Source organism: Maniola hyperantus, chromosome 3 (genome assembly GCF_902806685.2).
Source record: "Maniola hyperantus chromosome 3, iAphHyp1.2, whole genome shotgun sequence".
In the NCBI taxonomy this organism is placed as follows: Eukaryota; Metazoa; Arthropoda; class Insecta; order Lepidoptera; family Nymphalidae; genus Maniola; species Maniola hyperantus.
In genome coordinates, this window is record NC_048538.1 from 2,837,311 (window position 1) to 2,858,289 (window position 20,979).

Genomic DNA, 20,979 nt, shown 5'->3' on the forward strand with positions numbered 1-20,979 from the left:
GTTCTGATTCCCTCGACAGGTCTTGACAGACACGACAGACAGACAACGAAGTGATCCTATAAGGGTTCCTTATTCCTTTTTGAGGCATGGAACTCTAAAAACAGTTTTTAAACATTTGTTTAAAAAACAAAAAATATCGGGAGGAAATCTGCGTGCCTGAGAGTTCACCATAATGCTCTTAAAAGTGTGTCACTGTGAAGACTACCAATCCGCACGCGGCCAGCGTGATGGACCAAACCCTTCTCATTGTGACGGGAGGCCCGTGCTCAGTAGTCGACCGGTGATGGGTTGATTGTGATGATGATTTAGTGACATGCTGCTATACTCACTTCTGGAATACAAAGAGTCCCATGGTGACGGTTGCGAACACCAGGAAGGAGTAGGGTCCAATGACGTCACGCATGGTGGGGAAGCACATCCCCACTAGGAAGTTTCCTCCCCAGTTAGCTAGAGAACCCCATGCCATACCCGCGGGCCGGGGGGCTACCTCGAACATTTCTGTTGGACACAAGCAGGAGTTATAAGTAGGGTCCAATGACGTCACACATGGTGGGGAAACATATACCCACCAGAAATTCCCCTCCTTAGTTGGCTAGAGAGCCCCACGACATACCTGCAAGTCGTGGGGGCACTCTCGAACATTTCATGGTCTGATGACGTCACGCATGGTGGGGAAACATCCCCACTTCCTAGTGGGTATCTAAGAATCCATGATGCCAAGCCTGAGAGTTATAGTACGAAATATATTGTAGACTAGACGATGCCCGTGACTTCGCATGGATTTAGGTTTTTTAAATTCCGTGTGAACTGTGAACTCTTTGATTTTCCGGGATAAAAAGTAGCCTATGTACTTTCCCCGGTATGCAAAACTACCAAATTTTGTCAAAATTGGTTGAACGGATGGGCTGCGTAAAAAGGCTAGCAGACTGACAGACGAAAGTTGAGACAGACACAGACACGACAGTCGACATGATCGACAGTTGACAGTACACACTAGCATTTATATACTAGCTGATGCCCGCGACTTTGTACGCGTGGAATTAGGTTTTTAAAAATCCCGTGGGAACTCATCAATTTTCCTGGATGAAAAGGAGCCTATGTCCTTCCCCGGGATATAAGCTAACTCTGTACCAAATTTCATCAAAATCGGTTGAACGGTTGGGCCGTGAAAAGCTAGCAGACAGACACACTCGCTTCGCATTTATAATAATAATTATTAGTACTTAGTCTACAGGTGTACGATTTTCTATGCGTTTATTAGCCTTGCCGAAGCAAGGCTTTACAAAAATATTAAAGACTCATTTGAGTGTTCCCCTCCACGGAAATCTTTAGTAAAAGGCGAAAGATTTATACGTTTTGAAGGGAAACCAGAGATACCAATCCAATGTTTCCCCAAGTAGTTATATATCGGAGGACCGATCTCCGTAGCGCAATTTAGAATACAAGAGCTTTGGAACAGCGACACCTAACGGTGCACCATCGTACTACGTCATAAGTAGTTTGACATAGTACCATTCATTCTCTATAGATGGCGCTGATTAACAACAAATCTTGGCAAGTCTAATAAACAAAACTAAATTGGCCTAAACCCCCTTGTTCACATCTACAGCCAATACCCTTACGGAAACATTGCAATCAAAATCGGTAGGTAGTACTAAATAAACGCCTTTAAAACAATCAAGGTAAGATAGCGTACGTTGATGGTACTGTCAGAAATATTCCTGCAGCCCCCAACAACAACTATACAAAGTTTCAAATGGTATCTGAACGCATAAGGGATAGTCATTTTATATACATTTACTTATACAATATATACATTTACAGTAGATAACTTACCTGAGGCAATAAAGTACGGAATCGGGCCAAGTCCGAACCCGTAGACTAGAACGTAAGCCAACACTGCAATCATGCACACATACGGCATCCACGTTGCTGCGTTCTGAAAAATAAATAAAATCTATATATATATAAAAGGAAAAGGTGACTGACTGACTGACTGATCTATCAACGCGCAGCTCAAACTACTGGACGGATCACACTGAAATTCGGCATGCAGATAGCTATTATATCCGTAGGCGTCCACTAAGAAGGGATTTTTCAAAATTCAACCCCTAAAGGGGTAAAATTGGGGTTTGAAGTTTGTATGAAACTCTGACAGTTTTGAAGTGTCTATAAAGAAGTTATTTTTGCAATAAGCAGTATGACATAATTTATTAAGCTCATGTTAAAATCTCATAATTAAGATCACTGAAATTCGGCATGCAGATAGCTATTATATCCGTAGGCGTCCACTAAGAAGGGATTTTTCAAAATTCAACCCCTAAAGGGGTAAAATTGGGGTTTGAAGTTTGTATGAAACTCTGTCAGTTTTGAAGTGTCTATAAAGAAGTTATTTTTGCAATAAGCAGTATGACATATTTTATTAAGCTCATGTTAAAATCTCATAATTAAGATCACTGAAATTCGGCATGCAGATAGCTATTATATCCGTAGGCGTCCACTAAGAAGGGATTTTTCAAAATTCAACCCCTAAAGGGGTAAAATTGGGGTTTGAAGTTTGTATGAAACTCTGTCAGTTTTGAAGTGTCTATAAAGAAGTTATTTTTGCAATAAGCAGTATGACATATTTTATTAAGCTCATGTTAAAATCTCATAATTAAGATCAAACCTAAGGGTGTAAAATAGGGGTTTAAAATTTGTGTAGTCCACGCGGACGAAGTCGCGGGCATAAGCTAGTAACAAATAAAGTCCATATGTATATCCATATCCATACTGTTTTTTTTTAAAGAATATTAGCCATGTTAAATGACTAATATTCCCCTTTCTTCTCCAACTAAGCGTCAAGCTTGTGCTAGGAGTAGGTACGACAATAGTGCAATATACTATACTATATACTAAAATATTATAAATGCTAAAGTCTGAAAATGTCTGTCTATCTGTTTCACCGATTTTGACGTTTGGAGACTGCCCACCAATGGTATCGCTATAGATATAGGTGTACACCGAAATGGTGAAATTAGTAATTCCTGTTTTTAATTTTAAAAAACATTTAAAATGTTACGAAATAAAAAAACAGCCGTATAATTAGAAACTGACCGAAATAAAAGTAGTTGTTTTGTTCATTTTCCTGACATTAGCAAAACATGTAGTGACGCGAATCAAGGAATCGATAAGCTTAGGTCGATTATGATGACGTCTTGCTTCGACTTCCGATTATTACTTTCATGCATCAATCCTTATTACAATCGCAATAATTGTTGTGATTGGCTGAATTTTTGGTATTCTTGTTGCAACAATGCAAATGCATTATAGGCAACAGTAAGCACGCCTCAACCAATCAGTAGTAATTGAGATCGTTACATTGTAGCGGACATTAATTAACAAAATCGAAACAAAATCGAGCCCCTGTCGTTATTACAATAGCAATAGAATTATTACAATAGTTCTGATTGGTTGAATTTATGGTATAGTCCGCGACAGGTTGAGATGGCAATCGGGGTATGAGGTGAGGGGACGCCCCGCACACCCACCCGCATTCGCACGCACCGATTAAACACGGGGGGTGTTAGTGCGTTCCCTTCCCGATTGTCATTTCAACCTGTCGCGTAGGTACTATATTCATATTGCAATGCATTGTAGCAAATAGTGAGCGTCAACAAATAGGTGATTGCGATCGCGACATTGTAGCTGTAATTTCACCGTAATCGAGAGGTGATCGAATGTCAAATCTAAATGGTGAATCTTCAAAAAAAGATCGATTTTTAGATCGATTCGAATCGAAATCTGAGGAACGGATTTAAAAAAATCGAGGTCTGGAATATTTATTTCGCAAAAATAAATCTTCGATTTTTTCGATACCTATATTTTAATTAAAAATCAAATTAGTTAGTACCAGTTATGAAAAAATACCTAATAGGGTATACATAATTATATTGATATTCTTCCCAACACTTCTCGGTTTCTGGGTATCTGAATTTGATCAACTATAGTCGAATTTTTAATTTTGGACGTTTTTATGAAAAATAAATAGTGCAGGGGGCAAAAAGATATCAATGGTATGAATGACCAACTAACTTGGTAAACTAGCTACGGGTAACTTTAAAACGTGTCAAACATTGTGAGTCAATAGTTCAATGGAATTAAAGGTAGAACATGCTGTAAATTGTTTAATAACATCAAATAATTACTCAATAAAAAACATATTTATGTACATAAATCATATTCTAAAACCCTTTTTTAAAATAATATTATACCAATGTTACCCATATATATGTACTTATTTTATTTTAGTAGTTATTTACTAGTTTTATATTGCTTCTTTTTTACTCTGTTTGCGTGAACTCAATCTAAAATAAAGAAGCAAAAATCGGAACGTAGATCGATTTTCTTGTCACAAAAATAGATTCTTTGAAAATCGATATCGGATCGATATGACATCCCTAATGTCAAATAAATTGTTTCTTTTTAATTCGTTCTCTGTGGTTGTTCATCTAAAGCACAGAACACTATTACTGCTGTTTAATTTTTTGTTTAATCACTATTTAATAATTAGACAAAGTGATCTAGGAATCTACAGACGCCTAGTTAGTTGTAGACATAGATATTAGATAATACACATTATTATGTTATGGAAAATCCATCAAGTCGGTGTGGTAATTTGTTCCTTCCGGGACTCTCCACTGCGACTTTTGGATCTTGGAATTCACCTGCACCAGTAGGTAAGTAATAAATAAATAATTATTTGGTTTATAAGAGTGTTAGGGCAGAGTGAACTAAAGTGAGGAAACTCTTGGCTTGATTCTGAATCGACGATATGTCAAATAATAGGTTAAGGTTATTCTTTTCAAAAAAAGAAGAAAGAAAGAAAAGAAAGGTGACGTGAAAACGGTAAAATCATGGAAAATACTACATTAGAGCTATTTGCGTGATGTCGAAGCCTCGACGTTTTATTAGAAGTAACCAACTGTCGTGAAATGTGGTTAGAACACCTTTTGAGAACATTACGGAGAACTCTCAAGCGTACAGGTTTCCTTACGATGTTTTCCTTCACCGTTAAAGAAAGTGATATTTAATTGCTTAAAACGCACATAACTAACAGTTGAGTTGTGTCTTTGTTTGTGTTGATTGTGTGAGTCGTTGTATCTTATCATTATTCACTTAATTAACTGATTAAAAACAATTAACTGATCAAAGAAGAATTGCAAATGCTTTTGAAATTATCTAATATTGTAAATATATGATTTGACAGATTTCACATGAACATGTCATTTGCATGGAGTGTTTTGGTTCATCACAAAAAGCTCTCCGAGCCGGGCTAGCACCTGCTGCTTTATTTGGACACAGAGTGCGAGTTATGCATGTGGCATATCTCTACGTCCTCGCACAGCCTTCAGACTCTGAGGAAAGAAATATTATTCTGCGTTGGATTTCTGCATACTTGGTATGTATAATAATGAAAAGTACTACTTACCCATTAGACAGCCTATACAGATGAAGTGGCATATGCAGATATGTTACCCGCTTAAATACCTGTATTTTACCAGTCATAGTACCTATACTATTATACATTCAATCTGTACTGTATGAACTATTATCTGTACATGTTGCAATGTTTAACATATTATAGTTATGTATTCTGTATGTGTTATTTCGATTTGTAACTAGTAATTACTTAATCATCATCATGATCAACCCATCACCGGCTCGCTACAGAGCATGGGTCTCCTTACAGAGTGAGAAGGGCCATAGTCTCCCATGCTGGCCAAGTGGATTGATTGGCATACTTCACACATCTTTCAGGACAGTATAGTGAATGCATGCAGGTTTCCTCACGATGTTTTCCTTCACCTTTAAAGAAAGTGATATTTAATTGCTTAAAACACACATAACTTACACAAGTTAGAGGTGTGTATACCTATCTTATCATCATTCAATTCACTTAATTAACTGATTAAAAGCAATTTTTAACATATAGTTATGTATTCTGTATAGGTGACGCCTCGCTGTGGCATGACGCCGCGTGCATCGCTGCGGGCTTAGGTGTTCCACGTGAGCGCGACGCCTTCTACACGTCACGGCTAGACGCGGTGCCTATATGTGTGCTACCAATGCCAGAGCGCAGCTAGCGGATACCCATAGTATGCGACAGGTCAAGATGGCAATCGGGGTATGAGGCTGGGGACGCTCCGCACAGCCGCACGTCACCCCGATTGTCATCTTGACCTGTCGCGTTCTATAGAATGCTGCCGCATCGTTGCCGACGTAGGACGAAAGCGTCAAGCTTGTGCCACCTGAGTAGGTACGACAGTAGTGCGACAGGTGGGGTTTGAACCGGCGACCCTTCGGATTTCAGTCCACACCTTTAACTGTTGAGCTATTGAGGCTTCTATATATAGATTTATTTCTATATAGATTTCTTTAGAAATATATTTAATAAAGCGAAATATTTCAGTAAAACGTAAGTTAGCAACGAATTAACAGTTTCGAAAATTCTAATTTCGAAGGTCATTCTTCACCATATTTCTGCGGAATCCGGAGGTTTAGATTTTTTTTAAATGTGTAATTAAATGTAATAAAACTATCCTAAAAATTAAGCTCTATTTTATTAGTGGACAACTTATTTGGTAGCGATACTGGGTCCCATAGTCACTTGGGCAATGGCCATAGCTTGCATCCCAGGGAAGGACACAGGCTACTTTTTATCGCGGAAAATCAAAGAGTTCCCACGGGATTTATAATAACCGAAACGTATGCGGACGACGTCGTCGACTAATACCTAGTAATTAATTTTTATTTTCATCTGGGAATCCACAGATTTTTAAAACCTCAAATCTAAGCGGACGAAGTCACGCGCACCCAGTGATGGGTACATAATTTTTTTTTTCATAATGATACGAACACCGTACAAAGTTTATTAAACTTGTCATAGCTTGCGACAACCTCCATATAACTTATAATAAACTTCATATAACTTACAATAAACTTCATATAACTTACAATAAACTTCATATAACATGCAATAAACTTCATATAATGTTGTATAGACTTTGCAATTGTGCATTGTAAGGTCTACATCTCCTGAGGATGCTCCGGTGTCGGGGCGAAACGTGCGTCGAGTGTGTTTGGGATTTGTGTGGCTGCTTCTTCCTGCATGTTTAGCAGTGGGAGGGCGGGCGGTGCATTTCGCATGCTGCATGTTGCACCATACAGATTCGACCTGTTTCAGCGGATTACAGCAAATTAAGCTTTTGGTTCATTGTGAACTTCATATAAGACTAATACCTACACTAATTCATAGCGGCGGCGAGAGCTGCCAGTAGCACGGAGGCCACAAATATCGAGCCCAGCAACAGAGGCCGCCTGCCAGTCCTTGGCAGGAGGTATAACATGAACACCGCCGTACAAACGTTGATGTGACTTACAACAAACTTTATATAACGTGCAATAAACTTCATATAACTTACAATAAACTTCATAGCGGCGGCTGCCAGTAGCACGGAGGCCACAAATATCGAGCCCAGCAACAGATTCCGTCTGCCAGTCCTTGGCAGGAGGTATAACATGAACACCGCCGTACAAACGTTGATGTGACTTACAACAAACTTTATATAACGTGCAATAAACTTCATATAACTTACAATAAACTTCATAGCGGCGGCTGCCAGTAGCACGGAGGCCACAAATATCGAGCCCAGCAACAGATTCCGTCTGCCAGTCCTTGGCAGGAGGTATAACATGAACACCGCCGTACAAACGTTTATGTGACTTACAATAAACTTTATATAACGTGCAATAAACTTCATATAACTTACAATAAACTTCATAGCGGCGGCGAGAGCTGCCAGTAGCACGGAGGCCACAAATATCGAGCCCAGCAACAGAGGCCGCCTGCCAGTCCTTGGCAGGAGGTATAGCATGAACACCGCCGTACAAACGTTGATGAAGCCCGAGCAAATTGTCGCGTACTGAGATTGCAACTCCGTCAGACCTGCTTGCTTGAATATCGTTTGCGAGTAGTAGAATACCTGAAAATAAGTGAAAATAAATATTTATCTATGTACCGTTACAAGATTACTTTTTAATAGCACATTTCACAAGAATCAAGCTCGTACTGATTTAAAAAACCGGCCAAGTGCGAGTCAGGCTCGCGCAACGAGCGTTCCGTACTACAGTCGTATTTTTCGACATTTTACACGATAATTCAAAAACTATGATGCATAAAAATAAATAAACATCTGTTTTAGAATGCACATGTGAAGACCTTTCATATGATACCCCACTTGATATAGTTATCTTACTTCGAAAATTGAAAATACTAATAATTAGTTCATGACCACAATTTAATTTTTTTGTGTGATGTAACCGCAAATTCACGTTTTTCAGATTTTTCCCCGAATGTCAGCTACAAGACCTACCTACCTGCCAAATTTCATGATTCTAGGTCAACGGGAAGTACCCCGTAGGTTTCTTGACAGACAGACAGACAGACAGACAACAAAGTGATCGTATAAGGGTTCCGTTTTTCCTTTTGCGGTACAGAACCCTAAAAAAGATGAAAAATTCGATGTTTCTATGATCTTACCGCATTAATCCCGCTGGTTTGCTGCCCCGCCTGCATGGAACACGTCAGCAATAGGGGCAACCTTAGACTTGGCTCCTGCAGCACTTTCAGCATGCTCCAACGTTTCCCCGCGGAACTCGCGTCAGTTCGCGTCTCTTCTCTCAATAACTCTAACTCTTCTGTAAGGACGCTTGGTGATACTTATTCCGGCCCTGCATACATTTGACCAGTTTTGATATCTTACCGCATTAATCCCGCTGGTTTGCTGCCCCGCCTGCATGGAACACGTCAGCAATAGGGGCAGTCTTAGACTTGGCTCCTGCAGCACTTTCAGCATGCTCCAACGTTTCCCCGCGGAACTCGCGTCAGTTTGCGTCTCTTCTCTCAATAACTCTAACTCTTCTGTAAGGACGCTTGGTGATACGCCCCTGAGGCGGCTTAATTCTGGGGAAAAAAAGTTTCGTATCAAAATTAATCACAAAAAATAACATCCATACTAATATAAATGCGAAAATGTCTGCTAACTGTCACCGATTTTGACGAAATTTGGCACAGATACAGAGATAGATCAAAAAGTTCCCGCGGGATTTTTGAAAAACCTAAAAACCCGCTAGATGGCAGCACAGGTATCTTCAATCTGAAGGGAAAGTAGAATACGCAAGTCAGAATCGCACTAACGCAGTTTTCTGTAACTTGCACTATATAGAAGTTCCATTGTACCCAACTAAATGTGTAACACTTTGAATAAATGTACTATTGTAAAATTGCTCGCTATTGCATGGCAGTTTGTAAATAAGGAGACAAATCTGAAAAGCGTCAATTTGTGGTTACATAACACAAAAAAAATGTGTTCATGAACTAATAATTAGTATTTTCAATATTCAAAGTAAATAAAAGAGTTCTCTGTGACCGCAATTTAAAAATACCGCTTCGGATGCGGTTGGCACGGTGCTATGTTTTCTCAGTTTTATTGTATGGAGTCGAAGCCTGGACTTTAACGCAAGCGATGAGCAACAAGCTGGAGGCGTTCGAGATGTGGGTGTACAGGCGAATGTTGCGAATCTCATGGAGAGATCGTGTACGCAATACCACCGTGCTGCAAATAATGGGGAAGTCCACTGAGTTACTTAAATGTGTGCAAAGGAGAAAGCTCGAATATCTGGGCCATGTTATGCGCAACCCAAAATACGATCTACTGCAGCTTATAATACAGGGCAAGATAAAAGGCAGACGTAGACCTGGCCGTAGACGAATATCCTGGCTCAAGAACCCTCGCCAGTGGTTTAACATGAGTACAAGATCACTGTTTAGGGCAGCAGTAAACAAGATCCAGTTAGCCTTAATGATTGCCAACCTTCGGTAGGAGATGGCACTTGAAGAAGAAGAAGAAGAATATTCAAAGTAAGATAACTATCTCAAGTGGGGTATCATATGAAAGGTCTTCACTTGTACATTCTAAAACAGATTTTTATTTATTTTTATGCACCATGGTTTTTGAATTATCGTGCAAAATGTCGAAAAAATATGACTGCAAAACGGAACACTCGTTGCGCGAGCCTGACTCGCATTTAGCCGGTTTTTGTGTTAAAGAAATACATACTTAATGCCCTTACCAGTAATAGCAGCTAATTCATTTTTCCTAACTACAAAGAGGTATTTGGGGCTCTCCGGCAGGATGAGCAGAACAGGCAGAGACACAATGACTAGCAGCGCGTACACAGACAGTAGGTAAGGCCAGTCGTCCACTCCGCCTGGAAACAATATTCACACAATATGCTTTATTATGCTAACTAGCGACCCGCCCCGGCTTCGCATGGGTGCAAGATGTAGATACTAATGTGGTGGGGTGAGTTTATCCTACTTTTTAGGGTTCCGTACCTCAAAAGGAAAAACGGAACCCTTATAGGATCACTTTGTTGTCTGTCTGTCTGTCTGTCAAGGGTACTTCCCGTTGACCTAGAATCATGAAATTTGGCAGGTAGGTAGATCTTATAGCTGACATTTGGGGAAAAATCTGAAACCCGTGAATTTAGGGTTAGATCACATAAAAAAAATTTAATTGTGGTCATAAACTAATAATTAGTATTTTCAACTTTCGAAGTGAGTGACTATATCAAGTGGGGTATCATATGAAAGGTCTTCACCTGTAGTTTCTAAAACAGATTTTTATTTATTTTTATGCATCATAGTTTTTGAATTATCGTGCAAAATGTCGATAAAATACGACTGTAGTACGGAAGCCTCAGTGTGCGAGCCTGACTCGCACTTGGCCGGTTTTTTTTTCTTATAATATTTGCTAACTTTCGATGGATGCTTGATTTCTTCCGATATTTTGTTCAAATATCGTCATATTTCAACAAATTAACACAAACCAATATTAAAGTATACGTATAAACCTTCCTCTTGAATCATTCTATCTATTGGTGAAAACCGCATTAAAACTCGTAGCGTAGTTTAAAAGATCTACGCGTTCAAACCTACATACAGACAGCGGGAAGCGACTCTATTTTATACTATGTAGAGATTATCAAGTCGTGAAAATCTCGTTTATAAACGACTTCAAAAATTAAACTAAAACTATTCAAGAGCGAGTTGGCTTCGCAAATGAAGGATTCCGTACTATCGTACAAGAAATAACCTCTATTTAAAATTTTCATGTCGGCCATTTTTATTATATTTTTTGAGCGGCAATAGAAATATTATATACTAGACTTCGTTCGCGTTGACTTAGGTTTTTAAAAATCCCTTGGGAACTCTTTGATTTTCCGGGATAAAAAGTAGCCTTTGTCCTTATCCGGGCTGCAAGCTATATCTGTACTAAATTTCGTCAAAATCGGTTAAATGGATGGCCCGTGAAAAGCTAGTAGACAGACAGACAGCGGAGGCTTACTAAGCCTCCGCTGACTGTCTGTCTATAGGGTCCCGTTGGCACCCTTCGGGTACGGTATCCCAATAAACTCACCCAATAAGAACTTGAGTCCCATAACCTGTCCCACAAGCACACCCACGTTGACACCCATAGGACACGCTACACCCATGGCACCCGTTAAGGTCGATGGCGATAACTCCGTTAAGTACATTGGCACTATACTTGTTGTTAAACCTGGAAAAAAAATTTTTTTTACGTTAATTAAAAAAAATTGTTCATTTAATTGTGATGAAAATGACAGTTAATTCAGATTGGTTTTTATTAATATATATGTATAAAGAATCGGGTTTTACGAAATCGATCTACAGGTAAGATAGAATAAAACTGTAACTTTTGTCAAGTATCTCGATTCTCGACAAACAGTATCGTAGTAACCTCCGGACAAACCGACAAGCAGTCTGCCTATAATCAGCATTTCTACTGAATCGACCTACAGGTAGGATAGAATAAAACTGTAACTTTTGTCAAGTATCTCGACAAACAGTAACGTAGTTACCTCCGGACAAACCGACAAGCAGTCTGCCTATAATCAGCATTTCTACTGAGTTAGCAGCCCGGCAGAACAGAAAAAGGACGGCACCAGCGAGGGACAGTACATTTGTTAAAATTGTAGCCTTTTTCCTGAAAATCGGAAAAATATTTCCTATAAAATAAAGACCAGCTTTAACTTAAGAGGTTGGTTAATTTAACAGCGTATTTTAGGCGATCTCGCTGATCGCTAACGGTAGTGTCAATGCAACACGCATTATGGACTAAGAGCCCGTGAGGGCCCGACCTTCGTTATTTTATTAAAAGCTGAAAGAAACACCCTTAAGTTTTAATATTAAATGTCTGGCAATGCATGAATTATTTTCTACTAATAAAAGAAAATAATAAAAAAATAGACTTTACCTATACTTTGACGAAAGATTTTTATACCTATTTGTACCTGTTATCCGCCAACATGATTCAAACTTCATAGTCGATGATCGTTCTTCTCTGTGTTGGGGACAATGCGCTGAGAAACTTTCAGCTTTATAAAATAACGAAGATCTGGCCCACACAGACTCTTTGTCTATTAGGATGAGAACTGACTTTATTACTTAAATAGACATAACAGCTGTAATGCTGATCGATGGGTGAAGTTCAAAACAGTACCAGACCAGTGGGTCAAAAAAATATATGAGTCTTCTCCTGACTGTGTTAGTTAATGTTTGAAATAAACAAATCAAATAAATTATTTATTAAAGATCGCGTGCGCAATCCGACTTTTCAGTAAAACAATAAAATGCATTTTACGAAATCTATTGTTTCTGTTCTACATACATAATTTATACTCAAATTGTTTTAATTTATATCAAGTTTTAACTAAGATAATAAAGTACAAGTAAAATTCTTTGGCCACAGAATATTTTAACAGTACTTCCCAGGTACAAGAAGGCTCGCTCCGCAAAAATGTATAAATAAATAGCAACTCTGTTACGACGCCATAAAGTGCAATTCAGCTCGCACAGCACCGCAGTCTAAACTTTAACAAACGCTTCAGTTTCTATCTCATATCTAACTATTATTAGCTCTCATCTCTTCCGCTTATGTTTTTAGAAAAAGAGGAAGGACTCACCTGCCAAGTTTATCAGCTAACACCGAGCCAAGTATGGAACCAGTACATCCACCGATAATAAATATGGACACGACGGAAGACCATAGCACGTTCAGCCATGTCTTGCTAAGTTCGATGTCGTAGCGGGTTATAAAACTCTCGTTGCAGAAACTTTTTATAAGCTGCAATAAAAGGTTGTAGATTAACATACATTTAGATAAGTTCAGAGATAATAAGTTAATAATACGGCAGGTTTAAATTATACAGTTACGACCCTCAATAATGAAGATTACAGCGAAGAGAAAGTTTATGGACCCAGTGGTCTACTTCCACGTCATGTTGCACATAGCGTCTCCCTTCGAGGAGTGTAGTCGTGACTGAGGAACTTGGATCAAATATTGGTGGTCGATGGCTAGTTGGTAGCCAATAACTTACGTCAGCTGGCGTGTTGACTACTCCAATGTTGAAGCCGACTGGAAGCGAAGAGCCGAATGTTGTGATAACTCCCGCTAACACCAAGTAGAACGACCATCCTGCCTTGTAGTCGTGGGATTGGGTCAAATGTTGGTGCTCGTTGGCTACCTGCAAGACACCTAGTTAAATGTAGGATTTCCTTGGTGCGTACGACCGCAACGCGTTAGTAGGACATTACACAATGCGTTTGTGGGCACTAAAGAACCCGCACACACACCAGAACGCTAGCAAAAACTTAGCGTTATTGTTATACTACCTAAACACAATCCAATACCAATAAACATTTGCCTCATTATATAGTTTTAGTGATTTAGTATTTTTCAAACCCGCAATGTATAGCGTGCAAAACTCGGGTCTACGCCCCACGTACGACGTGGCAATGACTCCGAGTGACAATTACGCAACGTTCGTTGACCTCAGATCAGTCAGATGTTTTATTTGTGAACGTGAACAAAATATAGTATTTTTTAAAATATTATTTCGCGTTTTTTTTTGTGGTACCATATCAGTAATCATCAGTACTTTCACCCGTCTTCGTTTTTGCCAGCGTTCTGGTTACACCCTGTATATTTCGTATGCGACTTTTGTACGTTGTGAGTATTGTACCTTTAACCAATTAAAATACATAGTGTAAAATTATGATAGGAAAAGTATCGCAAAAAAATGGCTGACTGAAATTATATAGTCGGCTTAGAGTACGAACCTGATAACTGACAAAAATGTAAATGCTCAAAAAGACAAAAACTATTTTTGCACAGGTAGATATAATTTATTTTCATAACATAAATAAAACTTACAAATTTTAAAATTGGCGCCGCGATCGTCATTTTCAATCAGATAACGACTGATCAATGAATTAGCAGCTTATCTTCAAGTTTTACCCTTGTTTCTAAGGCACAACGTCGTAAAGACTACACAACAAAATGAAGGACAGGGAACAAGGTCATTACCAAAAAAAAAAAAGATAAAAGTATTAGAGATTTTTATAATAAAAATCTTTGGTCAATTGAAACCAAATAATTAAATAGGTTTTCAAGAATGCTTGAAATAGCGACCAATTGAGACGGTAAAGATTGCATTATATTATATTGTCTTTTCGAAACTTCACTTCATCACATCACAATCCAAAATTATAACAGGATACTTATGTTTTTAATGTTGTCCAAATAATAAGTCATCTACGAAGATAATAAGAAATTATAAAACCGTAAGGTTCTCAGAAGTATTTACAATTTAAAAATTATTTAAGGGTGGTAAAGACTCAATTACATATAAGTAAAAATGTGAGATAGATATTTATTACCGTTTGGACGTACAAAAAGCTTATACTCCTATACTAATATTATAAAGAGGTAAAGTTTGTTGGAAGTAATCACTGGAACTACTGAACCGATTTTGAAAATTCTTTCATCAGTAAAAAGCTATACATTAATCTCGAGTGACATTAGGCTATTTTTTTACTAGAGATCCCTACAATAATTCTAATAAGATACCCGTGCAAAGCCGGGGCGGGTCGTTAGTTTTGAATAACTGTAGAGATAGAAGCAATTGCCAAAAAAATTAATTCAGAAAAACCGAAAATCAGAAAAACTGGAATATCTATTGAGATCTTCATAAATATCGCATGAATTTCTACCATCTGGAAGTGCACAAGGTGACGACAGCGGTTGATATATCAACGACCGATGGTAGTAACGAACAAAAGCAGAATATGAGCCAGAACCAATCGCAGAGCCAGCCGTCGAGGACGAAGTATGTGAGCACCATAGACGCGAAGCCATGGGCTGCAATCGCTGGTACATGAGTTAAGGAGTTTTAAGAATAGTTGCGATACTATCAAAATTTCTTAGCATTATGGGCTGATGCATATACCCATCCAGTGGAATGGAGTCTAGTTTTATACAGGATGTAACCAAAACGGTAGCAAAAACTTAGCGTTATTGTATACCACCTAAACAAAATCCAATACCAATAACCATTTGCCTCATTTTGTAGTTTTAGAGATTTAGTATTTTTCAAACCCGCAATGTATAGCGTGCAAAACTCGGGTCAATGTTCGTTGACCTCTGGCGTTAAGATGTTTTATTTGCAATATATCGTAAACTTTTACAAAATTATAGGATTTTTTATTTATTTTTTCGAGATTTTTTATGTGGTATCATATCAGTAATCATCAGTACTATCACCTGTCTCCGTTTTTGCCAGCGTTCTGGTTACACCCTGTATATTTTTATTTTATTCAGATACAAGTTAGCCCTTGATGGAAGCGGGCTAACCTGGAAGGAGTATGGCAGTTTTTATTGACTGATGAGTGATGACTGAAGAAATACGACTCACAAGACACAGCTTACAAAGTAACGCTCTTTAGGCGTCACCCTTACTGCAGGGATATCGTAGTTATATACTAGAAATCGATTCGTGCAGGGTGCAGCAAAACTCAGAAAGACTAGTGCAGTAGGTACAGTGAACAGCATACATATTGAAAAACGCACTGCAATTGATTTTTAGAACTCTTTAGCGGACCGAGAAAGGCGCGAGGGGATTCCTACCGCGCGGGTGCATCCGATTGGTTGATCCATTGACGGGGTGATTACGTATAACGTTGCAGTAGCGACAGCAACGCGACAGCAGTAGCAATGCGACAGTTCATTTGCTGCCTCTCTTCTTCTTCTTCTTATTTTGCTTTGTGGTTATTGCTCTCTCTCTCTAGCCGAACGTTTGACAGCAATGATCGCGAGATTTACGACTGTCGCAAGCCTGTCGCGAGATACGTAATCCCCTCCGCGCCGGTTTGTTCAATATGTTTGCCGGTCACTGTAGTTTAGTACGAGCAGTTAGTATGAGATAGGCCACTGTGGTTCATATAAGCGGGTGTTTAAAAGATAGGTATATTAACAAAAGGATACAGGTTAAGGCAACGGACGGTGAAAACATGGTTAGTCCAAATATGAAGGTGGTGAACTCAGCCACTATGAGAACGACTGACGCGATTAGACCACCGACCAATCTGAAACGATTATTGTTTTTGATGACTTTGAAACTTCATCATCTTTATATAAACCGATAGACTTCCACTTTTTTTTTATTCAGATACAAGTTAGCCCTTGACTGCAATCTCACCTGGTGGTAAGTGACGATGCAGTCTAAGATGGAAGCAGGCTAACCTGGAAGGAGTGTGGCAGTTTTTGATAAGCCTATGCCTCTTTGGTTTCTACACGGCATCGTACCGGATCGCTAAATCACTTGGCGGAACGGCTTTGGTAGGGTGGTAACTAGCCACGGCCGAAGCCTCCCACAATACCAGACCAGAAATTTAGAAATTATAAAATTCCAAATCCCTGCCAGGAATCGAACCCGGGACCTCCCACTAATAAGACCACAGCGCTTACCACTGCGCCAGGGAGGTCGTCAACTGCGGGACATAGGCTTCTTTTAGGGACTTCCACATGTTAGGGTCCCAAGGTGCTAGAATAGCGACATAGCTACGGAAAACGCAGCATTGGAAGACCCCCCCTCTAGTGGACAGACGACATTAAACGAGTCGCAGGGAGCCGCTGGATTCAGATTTCAGGCGGCGCAATGAAGTCCTTACAAGAAACCTATGTCAAGAAATTTCGTACAATGTAAATAATAAAAGTAGGTACCTACCTAGTCCGAAAATTCTTGGTTTTTTATATGCAATACGTAGAGCGGAGCGAAACCAATAATTAATCTATGTGGAATACCTATTTTAAATTCGTCTTTTAAAATACGGAAGGCACCAGACCGTAAAATACGACCGTAAAAAAAAAAAATTGCAGAAACTAACGAATCCTAATTAGTATCTGTTTATTTTTGTAGCACAACCTATAAATATTTTATTAGATCTATTTAGGAACCTACAGCAATGACTTTCTCCTAAAAGAAAAATAAGGATAAACTCAAAGAGAAATTAAATTAAATTAACCTACCTATCTATTAAAAATCAAAGCATTAACTTCATACAATGCATGCTTCGGAAATATTGAAATTTTTTCCACTCGAGTGGGCTCTTTCAAGAAGCTGGTCATGAATTATCTTAGGAATAATATTGCTATATTACACTAAGCCTGTAGAATAATTAGAATTAAGATAGATGGTATGGTACTAATATTATATTCTTTATTTATATTTTATACATGTAACTTTATATTTTATTCTACATTTATATATGTTTATACATGTAAGTATATTAATTAATAATAATAACTATGTGGTTGACGTAGTGGGTAGCACGTATATTATCACTATGTTATATTATTACTGTTTTTTATCCAAGCACTGCGTGCTACTGTTTGTTGATCCGAATAAATAAAAAAATAAAATACTTACGCTTAAGCCAATATACCTACTGACCACTGAAATTGACCACTATAGTAATTAATATGGGTTATGGCTAAGGTTACTGACCTCCGTTTTCTGCTCTACTGCCATGCTTCCTACTTCCTAATTGATTAATTATGACACGTGTAAGTTCTCTACCATATCTCACTGATAAATGAGATGATCTAACTATCATCCAATAATACCTTCAATGATATAGGTATTAGGTATGTATATAAAACTAAGTACAAAGATTTCACTTAACTACAGATTTACCGCGGACGCGAGCGTACCTACTACAAACTAAATATACAACATAAAATAAACACTTTATTTATCATTATCACAATAAACACTAAGTTATCGTCATATCGAGAAAACGACTATTCATATTATGTAGTTGTATTTATTGTTATTTGAATATCGGTAGAACTGCTAGTAGTCTGCCATGCGACGCGAACCAACACAACTGATTCGCAACGGTCCACTTGCTTGTATTCGTAACTTGCTATTGTATAGCTCATTACTTAACAGTTACTTACCTTGAACTTTGGTGTCAAAAACCGGTACGTGAATAACAAGCCAACCGGCCAAGTGTGAGTAAGACTCGCGCACCGAGAGTTCCGTAGCACAATCGTATTTTTTCAACATTTTGTACACAAAAACTAATATGCATTGCGACTTCGTCCGCGGGGACTACGCAAATTTCAAACCCCTGCTTTAACCCCGTTAAGAGTTGAATTTTCAAAAGTCCTTTCTTAGCATCTACGTCATAATAGCTATCTACATGCTAAATTTCAGCACGATCCGTCCAGTAGTTTGAGCTGTGCGTTGATAGATCAGTCAGTCAGTCACCTTTTCCTTTTATATATTAAGAAGATAAATAAAAATCTGTTTTAGAATGTACAGGTAAAGCCCTTTCATATGATACCCCACTTGGTATATTAATCTTACTTTGAAAGTTGAAAATACTAATTTTTGTTAATGAACACATTTTTTTTGTGATATAATCCCAAATTTACGGTTTTCGGATTTTTCCCCTTACATATGCTATAGCCAAATTTCATGATTGTAGGTAAACGGGAAGTACCCTATTAGGTTTCTTGACAGACAGACAGACAACAAAGTGATCCTATAAGGGTTCAGATTCCTTATAAGGGTTCCTTTGAGGTACAGAACCCTACAAATTGTTTTTATAATATCCCTTAATTACTTACTGAATGTAATTTTTTTATAACTGTAGTTACATAAGTAATGATACATAAATATATATATTAAAAATACACATAGTGCAATTTAGTGTATAATACATATAGTATCACTTTTTTTTTTTTAAGAATATTAGCCATATTAAATGACTAGTATTCCCCTTTCCTCTCCAATTAAGCGTCAGGCTTGTGCTAGGAGTAGGTACGACAATAGTGCAACGGGCGGGATTTGAACCGTCGACCTTGCGGTTTTCAGTCCACTCCTATACCGGTTGAGCTATTGAGGCTCTTATACTTAGTACTAGATGGTTATATGTACTTAGTTTTATTATAACTATGTTACTTAGTATTTAGGTACATAATTAATGTCAATACACTGTTTCTAGATTATAGTTCCTTAGGTTGTATTATATTATTATTATCAGTATTGACTATTAGTCTGGTATTTATGAAGGTGGAAGTTATGTGAAACAATAGTATCATTAACTATGTAAGTACTGAATGTTTACTAATGTAAAGTTACTGTACTTATATAAATCTAATGCATATTATGAATTTGAGTCATGAATTATTTAAACTGGAAATAGGTACAAGTTAGCTTAGTTTTTAGTTAGTTTAGTAAATATAAATGTGAAAAATGATTTTGCTGTTAGAGTTTACTTTTACTTTTAGGCTTTGCTTAATTACTTAGGTAATATTTTAATTAATACTAGACTATGCTCGCAACTTCGTCCAAGTGGACTACACAAAGTTCAAACCTATATTTTACCCCCTTAGGTGTTGAATTTTCAAAAATCCTTTCTTAGCAAATGCCTACGTCATAATAGATATCAGCATGCCGAATTTCAGCCCGATCTGTGCAGTAGTTTGAGCTGTGCGTTGATAGATCAGTCAGTCAGTCAATCTTTTATATATTTAGATTAAAGATTGTAAATGTGAAAGCATGTCTGTGCGTCTGTTATTATTTCATGCCTTGTCCACTCAACCAATGATGAGATGTTGTTACAATGAATTAAACCAATAATTGAGTAAACAAAGAAAAGTACTGAAACATAATTTTATTGGATAGTAAGTATTGTTGCTAATTTTGTATTTCTGTATTCTCACTTGGCAAAGCCTGCACCTTAGGCTTGGGTAGATGGGGGCCATAAATCTAGAACATAGAGGATTCATAAATCATCAACTCCCCAACCAAATAATCTAAAGAGAAAGAGAGAAAAAATCTAAGTTGTGAGAAGGATACTCAGATCTTAACATTTCACAGATTTTGATGAAACTTTTACTGTTTAAATAAGAAAGCTAGCAGATAAGGATAAGTACAAGTAGTAGATATAAAATCTTTTTCTAGCATTAAACTATAAAGGCATAATTAAAACAATATCTTGTACCTACATATACTTAAATGAAATTACTGCAGTGCAGTTTGCAGTGTGCAGTGAACCGCAGAATTGACGCAACCCGCATTTACGTAAAAGAATCATGACAAAAAATCATTACACCGCTCATAGCCTTCAATTAAACTACTGCTTAAATGTTTAAATACATTAATTAAATTACATTATATGGTTAAATTCTTACCGGCTGTGATAAATCTGGAAGTGACTGGGGTGATATCGGCTGGGCAAACAATGACGAATGCTCTGATTGCTCTCCCATAGCAGAGTTACAAGCACACAGAAGTGCCCTAGGAGAGTTAAAAAGCGGGCTGGTATAAGCGTATCGGCTCCTCTCATACCGGTTTCGAAAATATTTGCGAAAATCTTTTGAATTTTCACAATTCACAATGATATTCTCCTCAGTCCTCAGCTGACTTTTTCAATTTTTTATTTTTTCACAACACAAATGACAATGACATCGACATTTATTTGTCAATGTCAAAAATAATCAC

The 20,979-nt window shown here is 37.9% G+C and overlaps 1 protein-coding gene, 1 non-coding gene and 1 pseudogene across 6 annotated transcripts in view; all 3 read right to left on the bottom strand.

The window, feature by feature from the left end:
- Positions 1 to 20,890, bottom strand: part of LOC117996400 (solute carrier family 2, facilitated glucose transporter member 1-like) — a 23,095-nt gene extending 2,205 nt beyond the window's left edge. Inside the window, exons 1-12 of one of the 5 annotated variants that reach the window (XM_069509719.1) lie at positions 20,670 to 20,863; positions 16,449 to 16,549; positions 15,179 to 15,335; positions 13,504 to 13,650; positions 13,090 to 13,250; positions 11,986 to 12,110; positions 11,523 to 11,663; positions 10,174 to 10,311; positions 8,805 to 9,004; positions 7,812 to 8,024; positions 1,837 to 1,939; positions 330 to 498 (exon numbers count right to left, since the gene is read on the bottom strand). In XM_069509719.1, coding sequence (XP_069365820.1) covers positions 330 to 498; positions 1,837 to 1,939; positions 7,812 to 8,024; positions 8,805 to 9,004; positions 10,174 to 10,311; positions 11,523 to 11,663; positions 11,986 to 12,110; positions 13,090 to 13,250; positions 13,504 to 13,650; positions 15,179 to 15,181 — 1,400 coding nt within the window. In that variant the 5' untranslated portion in view covers positions 15,182 to 15,335; positions 16,449 to 16,549; positions 20,670 to 20,863. The other 4 variants (XM_069509720.1, XM_069509717.1, XM_034984457.2 and 1 more) reach the window with 4 other exon arrangements.
- The window catches only part of LOC117996685 (uncharacterized), an 83,299-nt pseudogene that overhangs the window by 19,736 nt on the left and 42,584 nt on the right, over positions 1 to 20,979 (bottom strand).
- On the bottom strand, positions 1,260 to 1,376 carry LOC117996770 (U5 spliceosomal RNA). Its single transcript, XR_004675712.1, has one exon. It is a non-coding gene; the product is annotated as a U5 spliceosomal RNA (small nuclear RNA).